Genomic DNA, 19,002 nt, shown 5'->3' with positions numbered 1-19,002 from the left:
TGTATATGTGGTAACTCTATAACAAGTGATCATATATTTACTTGCATCATGCTAAAGTGTCATATACCTGTACTAGCATCTTTCCCAATGGAAGAAATCGTGGACTCTTCACTTTTATTGTTCGATTTTTTCCCCCCAATCATTGTCATATAGTCCAATTGGATTGTTGTTATAACTTCTTCTTTTTATTTTATTTATTTATTTTTTTTTAAAGGGGGCAGGGGGGTGTCAAGAAACAGTATTGGACTTTTCACTGTTTCCCCCTTGCCCCCCCCCCCCCCCCAACCCTCCACCAATTAAAAAAAAAGTCCAATTGGATTGTTGTTGTAACCTTTGAAAGTGTTTTTTTTGGTTTTGGTTTTTCTTAAACGCCTATATGTTTTAGAGTTAGAATGTTATTCTCTTAGTCAGATTGTTGTTAAGTTAATGTTGTGAATAGTATTGTTTTCATCCCTTTGCCTCCCCCCTCCCTTTTTTCTCTCTCCCCCTCCCCTCGCCCCCCCCCCCCATACCCCCAGCTCCTCACCCCGCCCCCCGTTCTTTTTCATGTCAAATATCACTTAATGTGGATTGCCATCAAATGAAATTGAACATCCACACCCACCCACAGGGGAGATCACTTCAGAAACATAGATGACGTAATATGTACAAAGTAATTTTCTCTTGAATCCGAAAACCGCCTTTGGCTTCGTCTTTCAAGTTGAGGTAACCGTTGGATTGATAAATTTTGTAATTATCAGGGTTGGATTTATTTATAAGGTGATCTGTTGATCTATTGTGTACATGAATGACACAATTAAGGAGTGAAACTTAGCTTTGTGCTTTTCCTTGAATTATTAACTACATTGAAAGTTTTTTGAAGTTCATCAAAACCAAAATGGATGCCTTTATTTTAGATCTAATCCAAGGAGAAACTGAAAAATTGGCTAAGTTTAGATTGCAGTGATACAGTATGTTAATTTTCCAGAACTGTTGTTCTCAGAGTATGGGATGAGCAGTTTTTACTTTCCTTCTGATAAAAAAAAAAGTTCTGTAACTATATTTCTTTACAATTTTCAGCGGCAAACACCTGGTGGCGGCAGCCCCCATGGCCGATGCCGGTCGTAAACTGACCTATGAACGCCTAAAAATTTGACAAATTTTGAAGTGCATTTTCTCAAATTTGATTCATTTTGTGAAAAATATCGAACTGAAAAAAATTTTTTTGAAAACGAATGTCTTTAGTTTAGCACTTTCATGAACAATATTGATTTGAAAGTCTCCGAATCAGGATTTTGATCAATGTCAGTAACTGAGCAGTTTCTGAGTTTGGATCTATTTCATCAGTGTTATCGTAGCGTGACACCGTGTTTCAGTCGGAACACAACTTTTTTTTTTTCTGAGTAAAACACAAAAACGATAGATACAGAATGAAAAATGGACATGTTAAGACGGAGCTCATGAATTCCCATTGCTATTATTTGATTGCGTTTTGCTTTTGTAAGCAAAATATTACCTGGGTCTAAAACCGGAAGTGCATGGGACAGCATTAGCGTCGTCTGCCACAAACTCGGTGAGTGTCAAATAAGTGAGTAAAAAATTGTAATGTGGTTTCTTTTTCCATAAAATGAGCGTTTCATTCAACATCACACAAAAGTTTGATATTCTAGTTGCATTTGCTTCGATAGCTGTGAAACTTTATATATAAATATATCTGTAAATAGTAGGCTACTATAATAAATTATGCTCTCACATTCCAAAAAGAACAATACTAACCCCCCCCCCCCCCCCCCCCCCTCTGCAAACTTCATTTTCATAATTTGCTGAGAGTTGTATAGTCATAGGGGAAAGTAAAACCACAGTCAATGATTGTGGCAAACTTGGCATTGAGCCAAATCACTGACCACTTGCCCAAGCTGAGAATCCCTGACTGCTGACAGTGATAAAACCCATCACCTCCTCCCTCCAGTCATCCCCCTTCCCCATTTCTTTCCTGTGCTGCCATTGGAGTGGGTGTGTGTGTGTGAGAGCAAGTTTGCATTTGCACATGTAAGCTTGTGAGTATGTGTACATATATGTCTGTGAATATGAAAAAAGTGTAATGTGCAAAGATATATGATTAATTTGAACAGTGCAGTCAACATCCTGTTTCTTAAAAAATGTAACACCATTTTTTAAGAAACTAAAAAGAAAATCAATACAATAACACCCATACATAGCCCAAGTTACACATCACGTACAATCAAACTTTATAACAGGGATCCAGCAGTTAAGTGAGAGAGAGAAAAAGAGTACAATGTGTGTGTGTGTGTGTGTGTGTGTGTGGTCATGTAACCCATGATAAGCTGTGCATCTGGACTGCATGAAACAGAAAACAAAGTGAAGTAAACACATAACTTATGAAATGATAAAATGCAAAATACCATGCACATATTGTGAATGAAATCCATTCACACATACACACAAATAAAGGTGAGTGCACAAAATATATATCAAAGAATAAGATACTAAGTATGATGCGCATATTAACAATAAAATATTCAATATTTTGTAATCATACTTACCTAATACATTTAGTTATATATTCATCTCAGTCATGAAATGTAGCACCTTGAAGTGAAAATATTTGAGTAAATAATCGCATGCAACTAAGACATCCATAAGATGAACAGTACATGTAGAGCTCTTGTCAGCAATTGGAAGGGACAAACCCCCAAAACTTCAGCCTCAGTTGCCAAAGCACAATTGTTGCTGCAATGTGAGTTATTGTGTGAAAGGTAAATGCAGCCAAATAGTTCAGTGCAGTGAATTTTGTGTTGCTGTTGAATGAATACTTACCTGTTAGTATGTCATTTTATAATTCTGTTATAACAGTGTTTTCCTCCCACTCAAAACACACCTAAATTGACAAAAACCTAAACATATATTAAACTGATAGCTCTGTTTTTGGTTTTATGTTTTTAACTGAATAAAACATTTGTTCCTTCTAGCTGATCTGTGTATCTTACATGTTGCAGAAACAGCTGCTTATGGCTGGGTGTGCAAGACCTATTCCATGATCCAAAAAGGCCACAGTGAACATCTTGGTTAGTGAGGAGCATGTTATTGCTGATGCCAGGATACCCGTGAGTACCAAAAAGGAGAGATTTTTTGGTGTGCATTTTCTCTCATGTGAATGCCATTTTGTGAAGAAATAAAGATGCATCATCCACCTTTTACTTCTTATTTATTGTGTTTCTTTTATAATGAAATGCATGACTGAGTTCATGGATGGAAGAAAAAGCTAGAGAGCTGAAAGAAAATAGATTCATATATGTCATTTTTGCTAGCAATTTAAGTAATATTTGCTCCCTCCTGGGAACCTTTGTTGTGGAATGCTCCATCAACCTACCCATTCTGTATAATGCTTTCAAGTTGCATTTGTTTAAAGATTTGCAGTAATTTTGCAGAAGCTGATCAGCCTAGACTACTGGTAACTTACTGTGGCTGTAACTCAATATTTTTTTCAAAAACAAAAATTTTCAAGAAGTCTCATCCACTACGTGCACCCTTTTTTTTTAAATTTTTTTTTTTTTTTTTTATGAGAAAATCAGGTATTATTCCTTCTCTGCCAACTTTAGAGGGAAGTTTTAAGGTTGATATAAATTTATTTTGAAAGCTGACATTCTACTTAATACACACACACAATTTCCTGGTCCTACTTGTGGCAGTTACTGAAATATTCATCTTTGCAGCATGCTGCACCAATAAACAGTCTTTTTCCACTGGTCAAATTGAAGGTTTTTCAATATTTGAGACTGATACTTAAAATTCAGTTGACTATCCTGCATGAAAAAAATTCAGTGCACTTTCTGTGATGTATTCTGCAAGATATTTTATTATGAAATGCAACTGTCAATTCTTTTCAGTGCTGTAGACCTTCAAAGTTGCTATTCTGTGCAGATTGACACGTCCTGATTTTCTATTTTCCACTACTCTGACAGGCATATTTTCCAGTTTCTTTGCTGCTGAAGTGTTAGTGTTTTCTTGTGATATATGCCATTATCATATGGTTTTTAAAAGTATATGAGTTTTCATTACAGTACCCTCATGGACAGTACAGTATGACTGAAAATGTGAAAATATTGAATACTGAGTGTACATACACATCTTCACTTCTTTAAAATGGAATATCTTCAGAACCAATCAAGATGTTCACATACTCTTTTTTGTTGTTTTTCTTATATTGTCATGTTTGCTTATATTGTCATGTTTGCTTATATTTTCTTTGCTTATATTGTCATTGTAATGAATATTTAAACTTTCACTGCCATCACCTACAAACAGTAAGTAATGATATGCCGATGAACTTGATGATTCTGAGAAGGTGCATGGTGACTGCCATTCACTGAATCGTTTAGTGACTGGCTATTTAAAGTTTAAACAAATACCAAAATCGGTAAAATGTCATATTCCACAAAGCTTCGATCTTCCATTTGAGTATCCACAGTCATCGGGTTGATTTTGCGATACTATTATGAGCAAGGTCCGGGGGAAAAAAAATCAAAACTGCACTTAACCCAGCCACTCAAGACCCGTTCATTGGGACCAACATGATGCTGAATCAGCAGGAAACCCTAAAAAAAAAGAAAGAAAGAAGGTTTAGAGTGTTCTAATGGAGGACGGACATGATCAGGGAGGGGGCTGAGACTGCTTCCTCGGGTAGTATGTTCCAGTCCTTGATGGTCTGTGGGAAGAATGAATTTCTCTGGTATTTGGTACAGCAGTGGATAGTACAAAACTGCTGAGCGTGTCCTCATCTTTGACGACATGGTGCTGGGATGAGTCTGATGTTGTTAACTTGGACCAGGGTGTGCAGAATTTTGTACAACATAGTAAGCCTGGCTAACTTCCTGCGGTTATCAGTGCATATAGAGGGTGGTCCAGACTACTGCGACATATTTAGAGCTATTAAGTCTCTTGCATGTTTCGGTCTTCCACCACTGTTGAAAAAAAGAAAAAAAGAAAAGAAAAACGACTTGCATATGCTCCCTTAAGTCCCCAAAGTGAGTTGTGACAAGAGGGGGTGGTGTTGGTGGAGGCCACTGCAATGTGCTTGATCCTGCATCCTGATCCTGTAAAATGAGATACACAGCTCCATATTGAAACACTTAACAATCTCAGGTTCTACGCATATTTGTATCATATTAAATCTGCAGAGGTCAAGTAAAAACCGAAGACCACCACCACCCAAGAGAAAACCAGGTAGGTGGTCCACTGGAATGTGATAACACTTGACTTGCCCTTAATGTGACAGACATTTCTAGGCGTGCAGTATTTCATGTGATTTTGAATGGTTGACAGGTTGCACCATGTTTGGTATCAATGTGGACCCAAACGCACCGAAACCTTGTCCACCCCAACAACAGTGGCCAGGTTCAGAATCGGGCACAAAGAAGCCAGAACTGAGAGGCATGCTGATGAATGCAACAAAGGTATCCCACCCACCTTTACCATTGAACCTGTAACATGCCTTCAACTCTTGAAATCACATGTATTCTTTATCATCACTTATTATTGATGCTTACATATCTGTGTCTGGTCAAAGATCGAGGTCTGTATGCTTTACAAACACAAGTCATTTGCACAACAGGATGCTCACCTGCGGGTAGAGCGGACTGATGGGTGTCTTTAGGCACTGATCATTCGTTTCCTTTGTCCTTCAGGCTTCAGTAACACACACACACACACACACACACACACACACACACACATGTATATTATATGTGTAAAGGATTGTCGTGACTTCAGGATCAAAGATTTATGTGTAGATAACCAGGTCACATCAGTTACATCCTTTTCACTGATGAGTCTGACTTGAGATCAGCAGATTATTCCACAGCAGCTGCCGGCGAATGTCTCGTCTATGGTGGGATCTGTCTGTCACCTGTTTTCCCACCTTAACATAAAAAAATACATGAATATGTTACAGAGCAGTTTGAAAAAGCTGCTAATAGTGAACTAAGCTTGTTCACCTGATATAAATTTAGCACCCAATAATGTATTGCGATATTAATTTCCATTCATAAAATTTCCTTTTCATTACTGTCCCATTGTTTTGTTGTTTATTTTCCTGATGATTGATTTCTTATATACAGCAAGATCTGAATGTGTTTTACTGCAGTTTTGGCTGCTGTATCAGTGCATGCATTGTATTGCAGTTTACACTTACAGAATAGTGATTTTACCAAATTCAAAATCACTGATTTTGAAACAGAATTAGGCTGCAGGTAAAATCAGTGTGCTTGCATGTTCACAATCACAGCATATATGTACACATACACATGTGCATGAAAACACACACACACACACACACACACACACACACACACACACATGTGAAGTGTTTATTGCACAGTAACCAGGTCAGTGACTGCTGGAACTAAAGTTACCAGATAGTTTTGAAACAAAAGGCACAAAATGGGTGATGCAAATCCTTCTCAGACTTTTTCAGAGCTGTTCGTGATATTCATTTTAAAATTATAATCATACACATTGTCATGTTCACTCTTAAACAGCAGACCTGAAAGCAAGATTAACACCAAAAATATCTTGGAATAGCAGAGCTGCTTCAGCTCTTCAGGGTTGCTCGTACCATAGGCTGCAACTCACACTTGATCCTGTTTCTGTGAGAATGAGTGGCCTTTTACATGTATCAAATGTTTTACCATGACATTTCAGCACAGTCATGCTTCCTTTTACAGCAGTGGATATGTGGTTGTATGTTAATTCTTGTTCAAAGAACCGACTGAATGCAGAAATGTGATCTTTGTGCAACTGATGATGTTTAATTTTGTGTAGTTAATTATCTGTGTGTATGAACATACGGAGGGGGTTGAGGCTGTATAGCAAGTCTCCACATAAGCTGACCATGGAGACAGGATAATAAAAGCCCCCGGCCCCTTTCCTGCACCAAATGATGCTGGGATTCGAACTGGAGTGTTGGCCAAGAGGTAACGCGTCCACCTTGGAAGTGAGAGAATCTGAGTGCACTGGTTTGAATGCCATAGTTGCCAGTATTTTCTTCCCCACTGCTAGACCTTGAGTGGTGATCTGAATGCTAGTCATTCGGATGAGATGATAAACTGAGGTCCCATTTGCAGCATGCACTTAGCACACATAAAAGAACCCATGGCAACAAAAAGTGTTGTCCCTGGCCAAATTCTGTAGAAAAATCCACTTTGATTGGAAAACAAATAAAATTGCAGGCAGAAAAAATACCAGAAAAAATGGGTGGCGATTTCGGTGTAGCGACGCACGTTCCCTGGGGACAGCAGCCCAAATTTCACACACAGAAATCTGTTGTGACAAAAAAGAGTAATACAAATTACAATGCAATACAGTACAACTAGAGACCAAGCAGACCGGCTGGACTCAAAAACTTGTCTTTGTGTGTGTGTGTGTGTGCACATGCTTGTGTGTATGTTTGCTCACTTTGTGTTTGTCCTTATAGTACTTATGAGAAGTAGAGGATTTATAGAATTTTTTTTGAAAATGCTGTAAAAAGTTGCGCTTTTGTGTTTGTTTGCTTGTTTCATATTTGTTCATTTGAATATCTGGAATAAGAATTCAAAAGACCTTTTTCTTAATAAAAATTACGTTACAGTTGTCCTTTTTGTGCTTGTATATTTTTGGTTGTTTCATATTTGTGCCAATAATATATGCAATTGAAAGGATCGAAAAGATGGGTTAAAAAAAAAGCTGTTTGCGTATGTTTGCTGTATCTGCTTGTTTTATATTGTTTTACATGGTATTTGGAATTGAAAGGATTTTTTGTTTTATAAAAATTATATAAAAATTAAGCTTTTGTGTTTGTGTATGTTTTATATTTGTCCCTATGAATTAATATTTAGCATTGTAAGGATTCAACAGATTATAATTAAAAAAAAAAAATCTTTTGAGGTTGTTTCTCAACTTCTTGTTTTCTTTTTGGTGAATCTAGGGTAGGGTCTCAAGGCCTGACCAGTGTGTGAAGTTTAGGTGAAGATTGGCCATCTACACTTCCTTTTTTTTTTTTTTTTTTTTTTAATATGCTACACCACATCTGCTAAGCAAGATGCCTGACCAGCAGCATAATCCAGCATGCTAAGCCAGGCCCTGAGGGGAAATGAAATTAAATAAATAAATAAATGAAGATAATCAAATGAATGGAACAAAAAAATAGAAATAAAGAAAAGATAAATGAATGAATATAAGAAAAGAAAATAATATGAATAATGATGATAATATTACTGAATAAACAGGTAAATATAAACACATGCGTTCCTGCGTACATACACATACACACACACACACACCTACATGCACAGGAAAAACAGATATCCAACATATATGCAGTCTTACAGATATGAAAGTACAAATGTACACAACCCCAACACTACACATAAAAGCATACGAGGCGCGACACATAGTTATAGAATTGCTCTCTCTCTCTCTCACACACACACATACACACACACACACACACACAGCTATATTCCCCATCTCCCACATTAACCCCACATTCATTTTTGCATTTTGCAGCTCGCAAGACACACACACACACATAAACACATGCACACATATTTTCCTTTATTCCACAGCTCCCACAATACACGCAAGACACATACCCTCACCCCCAACACACACACATTCCAACATATTGCAGCTCCCACGACACCCACACTGACAGAAACGCACACATACAGAACTCTCATGACACATACATAAGTACACACACACACACACACATACTGCCACTGGTTTTGTTCAAATGCAGTGATGCCTCCCTTTAAAAGAACTGAATGAAACAACCGAATTTTTTTTTTTTTTTTTTTTTTTAAGCCAGCACATTTGTAACTGTATATCATATGGATCCATCCGCATGCTTAGGCACACTGAAACTGAAGATAGCTTTCTTTGTGCAGACTAGAATGGTCGGAGCCCTTGGACTGGTGGTCCTTGTGGCCATCACCTGGAGGGTGGCCGTGGTTGAGAGACGCAGGAGGGCCTACCGTCAGTTCTACCTGACCTACGATGACGAAGCCGACTTTATCCGCATGAGACAAGTTGGGGTGACCCAGTCCGTTTGTGAGGACGGAAGTGTGGCTGGAGACCATGGGAGTGGAGAGGCAGCTGACTAACAGACAAGACAAAAACTGTCATCATCATATCTGTTTGGTGCTTGTTTGGTTTTACTTCATAATTAACTTCGTTTAATTTAAAAAAAATTTTTTTTTAAGGTATCAGAAGTTTGCTTCCTTTCAGAAGTATTTTGTTGGGTGGTGGTGGTATTGTGTTTGGAAAAAAGAAAAAGAAAAGCCCATTGCAGCAAGCTGAAATAAATTGGTAGAGCCATGTCGCAGTGTAAAAATATTGACCATCATGTATGAGTGCGAACGGTTTTTAGCGAAAACCTGCATGTGTACTGTATGTGGTCTGGCATATGGGGGGTATTAACTTCCTACAATGGAAGTCATGGAATTTTACAGAAAAAGAAGAAATCACAACTATCGTGTCATCACCTACGTTGAGCTTGGACCTAAAAAGAACAACCAAATTTACACATGAAATAAGATCTCTCAACTTAGCTTCTTTATTTTGATCGCCCAGTATTTTACATTAACACCAATTCTTCACTTTGACACATTCAAAACAATTCATTCCCAGGTGTATGGTCCTGACAAAAACAAACGACTTTTCAGCTCTACACTTTAATGATAAAGAAAAGTTGTTATTGCTCTCAAAAAGAAAAAATACAAACACAATGCCATTTTCAGCATCTGAGATAAAATATACATAAACTTCACTTCTCAAGGGTTAAAGATAATAATTTATATTTAACAGCCAATGCATATATTCAAATTTTGTCATCAACAACACCAGCCTTCAAGTTGTGAATGACTGGAATAAAAGGGTTAAAAAAAAAAAAGGGCTCTTTTCAAGGCCCTCCGCAATATTTCACTGATAACCTTACCTCATTCACTTTGTTTAAAAATTGTAAGTTACTGGCAAACAGCACAACAGTTCACATACTTATGGAACAATATGGAGTGTAAGAGGCATATAATTCATTCATAAATAAAACAAAAAGTTCAAAGGAAAGCTATTCAGAGTAAACTATAAAAAGATCTTTTTTTTTCTTTTCTTCTTTTTAGAGATTTAGAAATGCACTCATTTGTAATGGACCATCCAAAATGAAGCACATCCAGAAAAAGTTTTTTTGTGATTTATAACATGTGAATGTATTTAACAATTGAAACAAAAAGAAAAAAAAGCAACACAAAACAGCAAGAAATCATTAAAAAACAAAACAAAAAAAAACAACCCCACCCTGAAACGACAAAAACAAAACACTCCTTCACAAGTAAAACTGAAAGAGAAAGGAAAAAAGCAACAAAAAAACAAACAAGAAATATTTAAAAAAACAACAACAAAACACTCTTACTAAAACAATAATACTTCGGTGATGGTTATGCTACATGTGTGAAGCAATGGGGTGGAGGTTATGCATTAAGAAGTGAGTCCACAGATTTGAGTCTCGTATAAGCACAAGGATTTTTACCCCCCACCCTACCCCCTCCACAAAAGGACCTGGGAAACTGGGTGCTAGTAGTAGTCATTCTCCCCATCATGGCCTGGCTTCGCTGACGAAGATCTAGGAAGGGCGTTGTCCACGTCTGATGCAGGCACGCTCATGGCTGACAAGGCCAATGCGGGAAAAGCAGAGTCGGCCGCAGCGGTTGCAAGGGAAAGTCTGGTCTGGGTTCGCGGCTGCAGCGTTGTGGTTCTTCCTCCTTCTGCGTTTGTCCTCAAGGCTGGCCCTGCGGTTGTTTTCGAAGGAGGAGACAGCTTGGTGGATGGTGCGTCGCCAGGTCTCTCGATCAGTGGCTACTGCGGACCACTGGCGATGTAGTCATTCTACACTCGTGCATATTCCCCAAGAAAAGTAAATAACCGGCAAAGCTACTGATTCATTATAGACTACACACATTGTATAAGTTCTCCAACATTATTCATAGAAAAGAAAAAAAGGGGGGTATTGCTGCAGTGGAATGTACATCTTTTATTGACGGCTTTTTTCCACATTGTCTTGTTCCATCTACACACCCAAACAAGTAAGCAAAAAAGAATATGACATTCGTTATGACGAGTGTATGATAACAAATGCACAAACATAATTTACTCATTCCCATGTACATCCATATACATCTGTGTTTATATCTCTCACTCTTTAATATGTACACAGAGAGATAGAGATTACACATTTAATCACAAATGCTGTTTTTGGATAAGAAAGAAAAACAAAAATACAACAGTGGTAGTTAGTACAAACAATTCAATAAAACGGGAACAAAAAAAAAAAGAAAAAAGCATGTCTAAAATTGTTCACATTTAAAAAAAAAATGTTGGATTAAGTAATACATAAAATGTAAACCATAAATACTGTGAATACCATGAATATCTAAAGGTTATTACAGTCGACTGTGTATGCTTGTGAGCTTTGGATTATGTTCTTCTGAAATACTCTTGCATTGTCACAGTTAAAATTATTTAAAAAAAATTATTGGGGATTACATAATCACTTCTGTATAACAAAAAGTCACCAAAAATGCATTTGGGATTACCCCACTCTGACTGCTGCTGACAAGTATGCTCTTCAGTGAAGGGCTGTCACCTCACTGAGAGAAGAAAGAGCGTGCAGGTCAGGATGTCAGTGAAGGGCTGTCACCTCACTGAGAGAAGATAGAGCGTGCAGGTCAGGATGTCAGTGAAGGGCTGTCACCTCACTGAGAGAAGATAGAGCGTGCAGGTCAGGATGTCAGTGAAGGGCTGTCACCTCACTGAGAGAAGATAGAGCGTGCAGGTCAGGATGTCAGTGAAGGGCTGTCACCTCACTGAGAGTAGATAGAGCGTGCAGGTCAGGATGTCAGTGAAGGGCTGTCACCTCACTGAGAGAAGATAGAGCGTGCAGGTCAGGATGTCAGTGAAGGGCTGTCACCTCACTGAGAGAAGATAGAGCGTGCAGGTCAGGATGTCAGTGAAGGGCTGTCACCTCACTGAGAGAAGATAGAGCGTGCAGGTCAGGAAGTTGGTGAAGGGCTGTCACCTCACTGAGAGTAGATAGAGCGTGCAGGTCAGGATGTCAGTGAACGGCTGTCACCTCACTGAGAGAAGATAGAGTGTGCAGGTCAGGATGTCAGTGAGGGGCTGTCACCTCACTGAGAGTAGATAGAGCGTGCAGGTCAGGATGTCAGTGAACGGCTGTCACCTCACTGAGAGAAGACAGAACAAAGTACAAGATCAGTACTATGTTATAAATGTATTCACAACTCTGCCCCTTCCTACCTCTGTGGCTGCCTTCACCTCTACACTCCATCTCGCTCTCTACGATCGGCTTTGGATCCACTCTGTTTATGCATACCCAGATTCACTCGACTGTTGGCCGCTGTTCTTTCTCTGTTTCTGGACCTTTTAATTGAAATGAACTTCCTCTTTCGCTTTGTCAGGTCTCCACACTCGGCTCTTTCAAGTTTGGCCTTAAAACACACCTCTTCCCAAAACCGCCTCCCTTCCCTGCCTTCAGTTGTTTTTTTCCCCCTTCCAGTTTTAGAGTTGTGCATGCATTTGAATAACTGGTGCGAAAGTGCTTTGATTTGTCTCTGCACAAGATTCAGCGCTATATAAATATAATAATCAATCAATCAAGACAGCATGCAGGTCAGGATGTCAGTGAAGGGCTGTCACCTCACTGAGAGGATTGTATGCAGGTCAGGATGTCAGTGAACGGCTGTCACCTCACTGAGAGAAGACAGAGTATGCAGGTCAGGATGTCAGTGAACGGCTGTCACCTCACTGAGAGGATTGTATGCAGGTCAGGATGTCAGTGAACGGCTGTCACCTCACTGAGAGAAGACAGAGTATGCAGGTCAGGATGTCAGTGAAGGGCTGTCACCTCACTGAGAGAAGACAGAGTATGCAGGTCAGGATGTCAGTGAACGGCTGTCACCTCACTGAGAGAAGACAGAGTATGCAGGTCAGGATGTCAGTGAAGGGCTGTCACCTCACAGAGGATTGTATGCAGGTCAGGATGTCAGTGAAGGGCTGTCACCTCACTGAGAGGATTGTATGCAGGTCAGGATGTCAGTGAAGGGCTGTCACCTCACTGAGAGAAGACAGAGTGTGCAGGTCAGGATGTCAGTGAACGGCTGTCACCTCACAGAGGATTGTATGCAGGTCAGGATGTCAATGAAGGGCTGTCACCTCACTGAGAGAAGACTGAGTGTGCAGGTCAGGATATCAGTGAGGGAATGTCACCTCACCGAGAGAAGACAGCGTACAGGTCAGGATGTCAGTGAGGGAATGTCACCTCATCGAGAGAAGACAGCGTACAGGTCAGGATGTCAGTGAGGGGCTGTCGCCTCATTAACAGAAGACGGAGCATGCATGTCAGGTTGTCAGTCACCACTCTGTATTTGGACTTCTTTCTTTTGGGGCTGCATTACTTCTGCTCAGCAATATCAGTTTAATTGTCAAAATATACACAAAAAGTAGTAACTGCACTTTTAAACTCAGCCACGCTGATATATATATATATATATATATATCTACTGTAAGCAGTTTTCTACGTATAAAAATGAAAACAGAAAAGAGGCCTGCATTCCCAACTTGATGGTCACCTGTAAACCAATTCCACATCCCAGATTAAAGTTTTAAATTGAAAATCAGTACCAACTGTTGCTTTTGTATTTTGCTATTTGCCAAGTTAATTTTTTAAGTATTTTCAGAGCCTTCAGCATGTATGAAGTTACCTTTTACAACCAGGGTAACACCCCTCTACCCGCTACTCCCACCTCCAACCACTTTGCTCCACCTCCTTCCAAAACGGGTAACTAGAGAAAAGTAACACACTATTTTTGTCTCGATCTTTTATAGCCTCATTTTCAAAGTGGAGTGATGGCCTAGAGGTAACAAGTCCGCCTCAGAAGCGAGAGAATCTGAGCACACTGGTTCGAATCACAGCTCAGCCGCTGATGTTTTCTCCCCCTCCACTAGACCTTGAGTGGTGGTCTGGACGCTAGTCATTTGGATGAGACAATAATTATAAACCGAGGTCCTGTGTGTAGCATGCTCTTAGCGCACGTAAAAGAACCCACGACAACAAAAGGGTTGTTCCTGGCAAAATTCTGTAGAAAAATCCACTTTGATAGGAAAAACAAATAAAACTGCACGCGGGAAAAAATACAAAAAAATGGGTGGCGCTGTAGTATAGCGACGAGCTCTCCCTGGGGAGAGCAGCCTGAATTTCACACAGAGAAATCTGTTGTGATAAAAACAAATACAAATACAGTCAAGGGGTTCATGAAGACTAAAACTTTGCGGCATGACATGATGTCAAGTTGCAAGCAGGAATTTTATGAAAGAAAACACAAACTTCCCGTACAAACAAATCATGCACTTAACAGATTCACCACTGCACCATAATTCTAGGGAGTCCCAGACTACCTTCAGAGGGTAACTCTAATGCTGCACATTCTGATCAGATCTGATTTGCTACACAAATGCAAAGGCAGGCATACTTTCTAGTTATAATCGAGTTTTCCAGGCCAAAAAGTGGTGATGGGAAACAACACTTCTTTGTAGCAGCACTAAGTTTGCTTATCGTTGCGAATGTTCTTAACTCCATGACAAATTCCAACTAATTAGGAGCATTCTGAACTCTAAGCAAACTTAGCGCTGCAAGATCACTTCATGCAAACCAGTCCTCGGGGAACGTAAGAGATACACATTCTCTGCAGCCCTTGTTCCTCAACTACACCAAGGGGAAAAAAATTGGTTCCCAGTTTTTGAAATTTTATTGTACCAAATGTGGATAATAATTTTGCTGGTCATACACGGAGAATATGTGGTCAAGTTATCATTGTAGATCTTTAATGAACAGTGCAGGATTTTAACGAGAAGCTGCTATCATGTCAGTGTCCAGAGTGGAACAAAAACAACAACAAAAAACCCCCAACAACACAACAGAACTCTTAAAAATGGCTGCAGAACAACAACAAAAAGTTGATGCACCATTGAACACTTCATAATTCATCATCTTTCATGATTAACTCATAACACACTGGTTTTTCTTCAAAACAAAACAAACTCACATTTTTCACTTCTTTAATGTCACATGCAGGAACAACAACTGAATGAAATACAAGATAGGCAATGGAATGATGGTGATATCACAAAAAGGAAGAAAACAAAAAACAAGACAGGCAATGGAATGATGGTGATATCACAAAAGGAAGAAAACAAAAAACAAGACAGGCAATGGAATGATGGTGATATCACAAAAAGGAAGAAAAAAAACAAGACAGGCAATGGAATGATGGTGATATCACAAAAAGGAAGAAAACAAAAAACAAGACAGGCAATGGAATGATGGTGATATCGCAAAAAGGGAGAAAACAAAAAACAAGACAGGCAATGAATAGAATGATGGTGATATCACAAAAAGGAAGAAAACAAAAAAAGACACTCCTCCAATGTAAAAGAAAACCCCAAAAAACAGAACAAAAATATATATATGAACAATTAAAGCATGCGAAATATTTGGTACCTTTTATATATAAACTAATGGAGGCAATGGGGTAATTGAAATATTCATATTTTCACAATCAACAGATAAACTATGCCAGTGTCTTCATTTTTATACATATATATTAAAAAATATATATCAAAAAACAAAATCTTTACCGAGATTACACACAGCTTACAGGTCAGGATGTCAGTCACCATTCTGTATTTGGGCTTCTTAATTCCTCTTGGGGTTGCAATACTTTTGTTCAGCAAAGTCAAATACACCATTGATAAGAACACAAAATGTAGCAATCACACTTCAGACTCAAAGCAAACAAATGTCATCTCACCAAAGTTCAGCAGGAAAGGGGTAAATAAGTTCTGACTAAAATGAAAATACTGTTCTGCTGAGTAAGTGAAATAGTCAAATGAATTTCCACATGATGTGTTGCCTATGTTTAGTAGTTTCTTGTACACTGGGCAGATCACATATTTACACCACCACGGCAATGCTTGCACTTTCAGATGAGTCCACGTACAGTAAATGACATGCGCAACAAATGAAAAAAAAACAACCCCAAAACAAAAGCACTTTCACTAAACACGATGTAAAAACAAAAACAAAAAACACCCACCAGCGTTAATCAAAGATCAATAGAAAGCAAACTGATGCAACTGCAAATCACAACTTATCAAATATACATTGGAAGAATAATAAATCCATAACATTCTGTGTGTTGACAGCTGAAAACTTATTCTGTATGTTTTAAGCTATTAAACCAATACCAGTTTGTCTTTGGTTTCCACTGCCTTGCCACTGAAGACACTTCCCGGTATCTTGATGAATAAACACATTAATTCAAAGATACAGAATACAATGACAATCTGTGGTATCGTTATAAAAAAGTATCTCCCAGAATTTCATCTGTAGCAAAAAATACAGATGTGTTATTGTTTAACTTCTAAAATAACTTGGGGAGGTGGGTTATCCCAAAGTCTTGTAAGAAATGTAAAAGATTGGGCAACAGATCTGTTCTGTTCACACAGACTGGGCAACAGATCAGATCAGTTCACACAGACTGGGCAACAGATTGGTTCAGTTCACACAGACTGGGCAACAGATCGGTTCAGTTCACACAGACTGGGCAACAGATCAATTCAGTTCACACAGACTGGGCAACAGATTGGTTCAGTTCACACAGACTGGGCAACAGATCAGTTCAGTTCACACAGACTGGGCAACAGATTGGTTCAGTTCACACAGACTGGGCAACACATCTGTTCCGTTCACACAGACTGGGCAACAGATCGGTTCAGTTCACACAGACTGGGCAACAGATCAGTTCAGTTCACACAGACTGGACAACAGATTGGTTCAGTTCACACAGACTGAGCAACAGATCGGTTCAGTTCACACAGATTCTGTAACAGATCTGCTCAGTTCACATAAAAAGGGCAACAGATGGGTTCAGTTCACACAGACTGGGTGACAGATGGGTTCAGTTCACACAGACTGGGTGACAGATGGGTTCAGTTCACACACACTGGGTGACAGATGGGTTCAGATCACACACACTGGGTGACAGATGGGTTCAGTTCACACACACTGGGTGACAGATGGGTTCAGATCACGCCCTACTGCCGTCAACACCTGCCAACAACTGCCAGAAACGACGCACGGAGGTGAGACGCTCCGCACTACATGCCTCCCATACGGCTATCTCTGCCTGCCCTGCAGTCTGGCTGAAGTTCCGCACAGCAACAACCAGGTCCCGCGCTTGTACCAGAGTGTGCACGCCCCCTGACCGCTTGTCATTGTCCGCACCACTCATTCTGACGGAGACCAGGTTGCATATCTGCTTGGTGTCCAGGCTCAGCGACATTCTGCGATGGGTCGGGGAGACAGGTGGATGGGACTGGCTGCTGGGACTGGACTCTCCACCAGTGTCTTCGACACCGATGACCAGAATCTCCCCACAGCTGCTGCCAATCCACAGAGTGTTCTTGACACACAGGATGGACTGGATGTGAACACCGTCATAGTCTGACGGCAAGCTTCGTCGTGGTGGAGGAGGGGGTGTGGAAGGTGGGCTGTTGATGGTCGACAGGTTTGGCTGGGTCCGAGACTTCTCCTTGTTCAGAACTGGCGGCACAGCAGTTGCATGCAGCTCTGCAGAATGCTCCGACCTCACACGCCAAACACCGATTTCTGCTATGCCTGAAAAAGCTTCCTCACCGTGAACTGAAAAGTTCCTGTTGGTGTTTCTGCCAGTTTGCTTCACACTTAACAAATTGGACGCTCTGTTGTCATCAAGGCTGTCTTCAGAAGCAATACGCTCGGGAACGCCTGACGGATTTTCGCTTCTGTCGGCACTTCTGCACCGCATGGGTGGTCGCTTATGACGCATCTGCACTTGCTCAGGATCAAACACTTCCTCTTCCCTAACACCTGCCTCATCAGGATCGTCATTCTGAGAGCCAGACCTGCCCGGCTTGGTCGCTGAGGGGGGTCGGGGTGGAGGCGGAGGACAAGACGCATCACTCTCCCTGGCACTCCCTTCACTCCCACCGTGGCCTCCTGGCCTGGGGAAGTGTCGGGAGACGCATGAAGATGTCCGCCGGCACGCCCGGCACTCTCCTTCCGCTCCCACCCAGCTGGTCAGCCGCACCTCCGTGATGTACACCTCAAGGTCAGCCTCAATGCAGTACGCTCGGGCCACTCTCCAGGAACGCATCTCAAACTCCATGATGAGTGGCGAGTTCTCAAACGAGCACCACAAGGTGTGCTCATTGCTCACCATGTCCGCGATGGACTCCGCCTTGTCTCTCGCCGAGATGGGGAGATGCTTCACGGTGCAGATGCTCTGCTCACACAGGAGAGTGTCCGTGCTGACGATGACGATGGAGTGCCCGCAGGCTGCCACCAGCTCCCTCTGTTCCGGTGCCAGACACATGGCCTGCATGGTTGGGGCGGCAAGCGTCAGTGTCTTGTAGGGGTGCCACTCCTTGGGCATGTTGCGGAACCTGGACGTAAGCTCCGTTCGCTTGGTCTGGTGCCGGTAGATCTGGATTGTGCCGTTGGACATGCCGACGTACACCAAACCTTCACTGCCGGTGTTCAGCTGCACAAAGAATGAACTGAGTCTGTAGTTTAGAATGTAAGTCAGTGTGTGTGTGTGTGTGTGTGTGTGAGCGAGAGAGAGAGGGGGAGAGAAAGAGAGAGAGAGAGTGAGAGCACATAATATTATTTTCATGCATCTGTTGACTAATGTGCTTCTTAAACTTCTGCTGGTTGTGTGTGGGAATGTGCATGCATGCTTGTGTCCATGTTTGCATGTGTGCATGTTTGTTTATGTCTTATTTGAATGCATGCATAACTTTGAATGAATCACAGAAACCACCCCCCCCCCCACCTATTCCCCCAAAGAAAAAAAAAAC

The 19,002-nt window shown here is 40.6% G+C and overlaps 2 protein-coding genes across 18 annotated transcripts in view; one reads left to right on the top strand and one right to left on the bottom strand.

Annotated features, from left to right (window-relative positions):
- The first annotated feature begins 662 nt into the window (after positions 1 to 662).
- Positions 663 to 9,356, top strand: LOC143282206 (cytochrome c oxidase subunit 6C-2-like). 3 transcript variants are annotated; one of them, XM_076587804.1, is made up of 4 exons: positions 1,504 to 1,552; positions 2,997 to 3,104; positions 5,323 to 5,453; positions 8,925 to 9,356. In XM_076587804.1, exons 3-4 carry the CDS (start codon positions 5,331 to 5,333, stop codon positions 9,138 to 9,140), a joined length of 339 nt encoding a protein of 112 aa, XP_076443919.1. In that variant the 5' UTR covers positions 1,504 to 1,552; positions 2,997 to 3,104; positions 5,323 to 5,330; the 3' UTR covers positions 9,141 to 9,356. The 3 variants fall into 3 exon arrangements, with proteins under 3 accessions (XP_076443921.1, XP_076443919.1, XP_076443920.1); XM_076587805.1 differs by having other exon boundaries at positions 1,547 to 1,567; XM_076587806.1 differs by lacking the exons at positions 1,504 to 1,552; positions 2,997 to 3,104 and adding an exon at positions 663 to 705.
- Positions 9,357 to 9,487: 131 nt separating this feature from the next.
- The window catches only part of LOC143282204 (leucine-rich repeat serine/threonine-protein kinase 1-like), a 132,741-nt gene continuing 123,226 nt past the window's right edge, over positions 9,488 to 19,002 (bottom strand). For 8 of the 15 annotated variants that reach the window (XM_076587799.1, XM_076587802.1, XM_076587795.1 and 5 more), the window contains one exon: positions 9,488 to 18,686. In XM_076587799.1, the coding sequence (XP_076443914.1) occupies positions 17,193 to 18,686 (1,494 nt within the window). In that variant the 3' untranslated portion in view covers positions 9,488 to 17,192. The remainder of the gene's footprint in view (positions 18,687 to 19,002) is intronic. The other 7 variants (XR_013055224.1, XR_013055223.1, XR_013055226.1 and 4 more) reach the window with 7 other exon arrangements.

This window comes from Babylonia areolata, chromosome 5 (assembly GCF_041734735.1).
Source record: "Babylonia areolata isolate BAREFJ2019XMU chromosome 5, ASM4173473v1, whole genome shotgun sequence".
NCBI classification, from domain to species: Eukaryota; Metazoa; Mollusca; class Gastropoda; order Neogastropoda; family Buccinidae; genus Babylonia; species Babylonia areolata.
This window is presented reverse-complemented; position numbering and strand designations above follow the sequence as displayed.

Bases quoted from the DNA above. Each gene is read 5' to 3' on its own strand.
- LOC143282206 (XM_076587806.1), top strand. From the start codon at position 5,331: ATGTTTGGTATCAATGTGGACCCAAACGCACCGAAACCTTGTCCACCC. The intron at 5,454-8,924 runs GTATCCCACCCA...TTCTTTGTGCAG, and splicing joins TGCTGATGAATGCAACAAAG to ACTAGAATGGTCGGAGCCCT.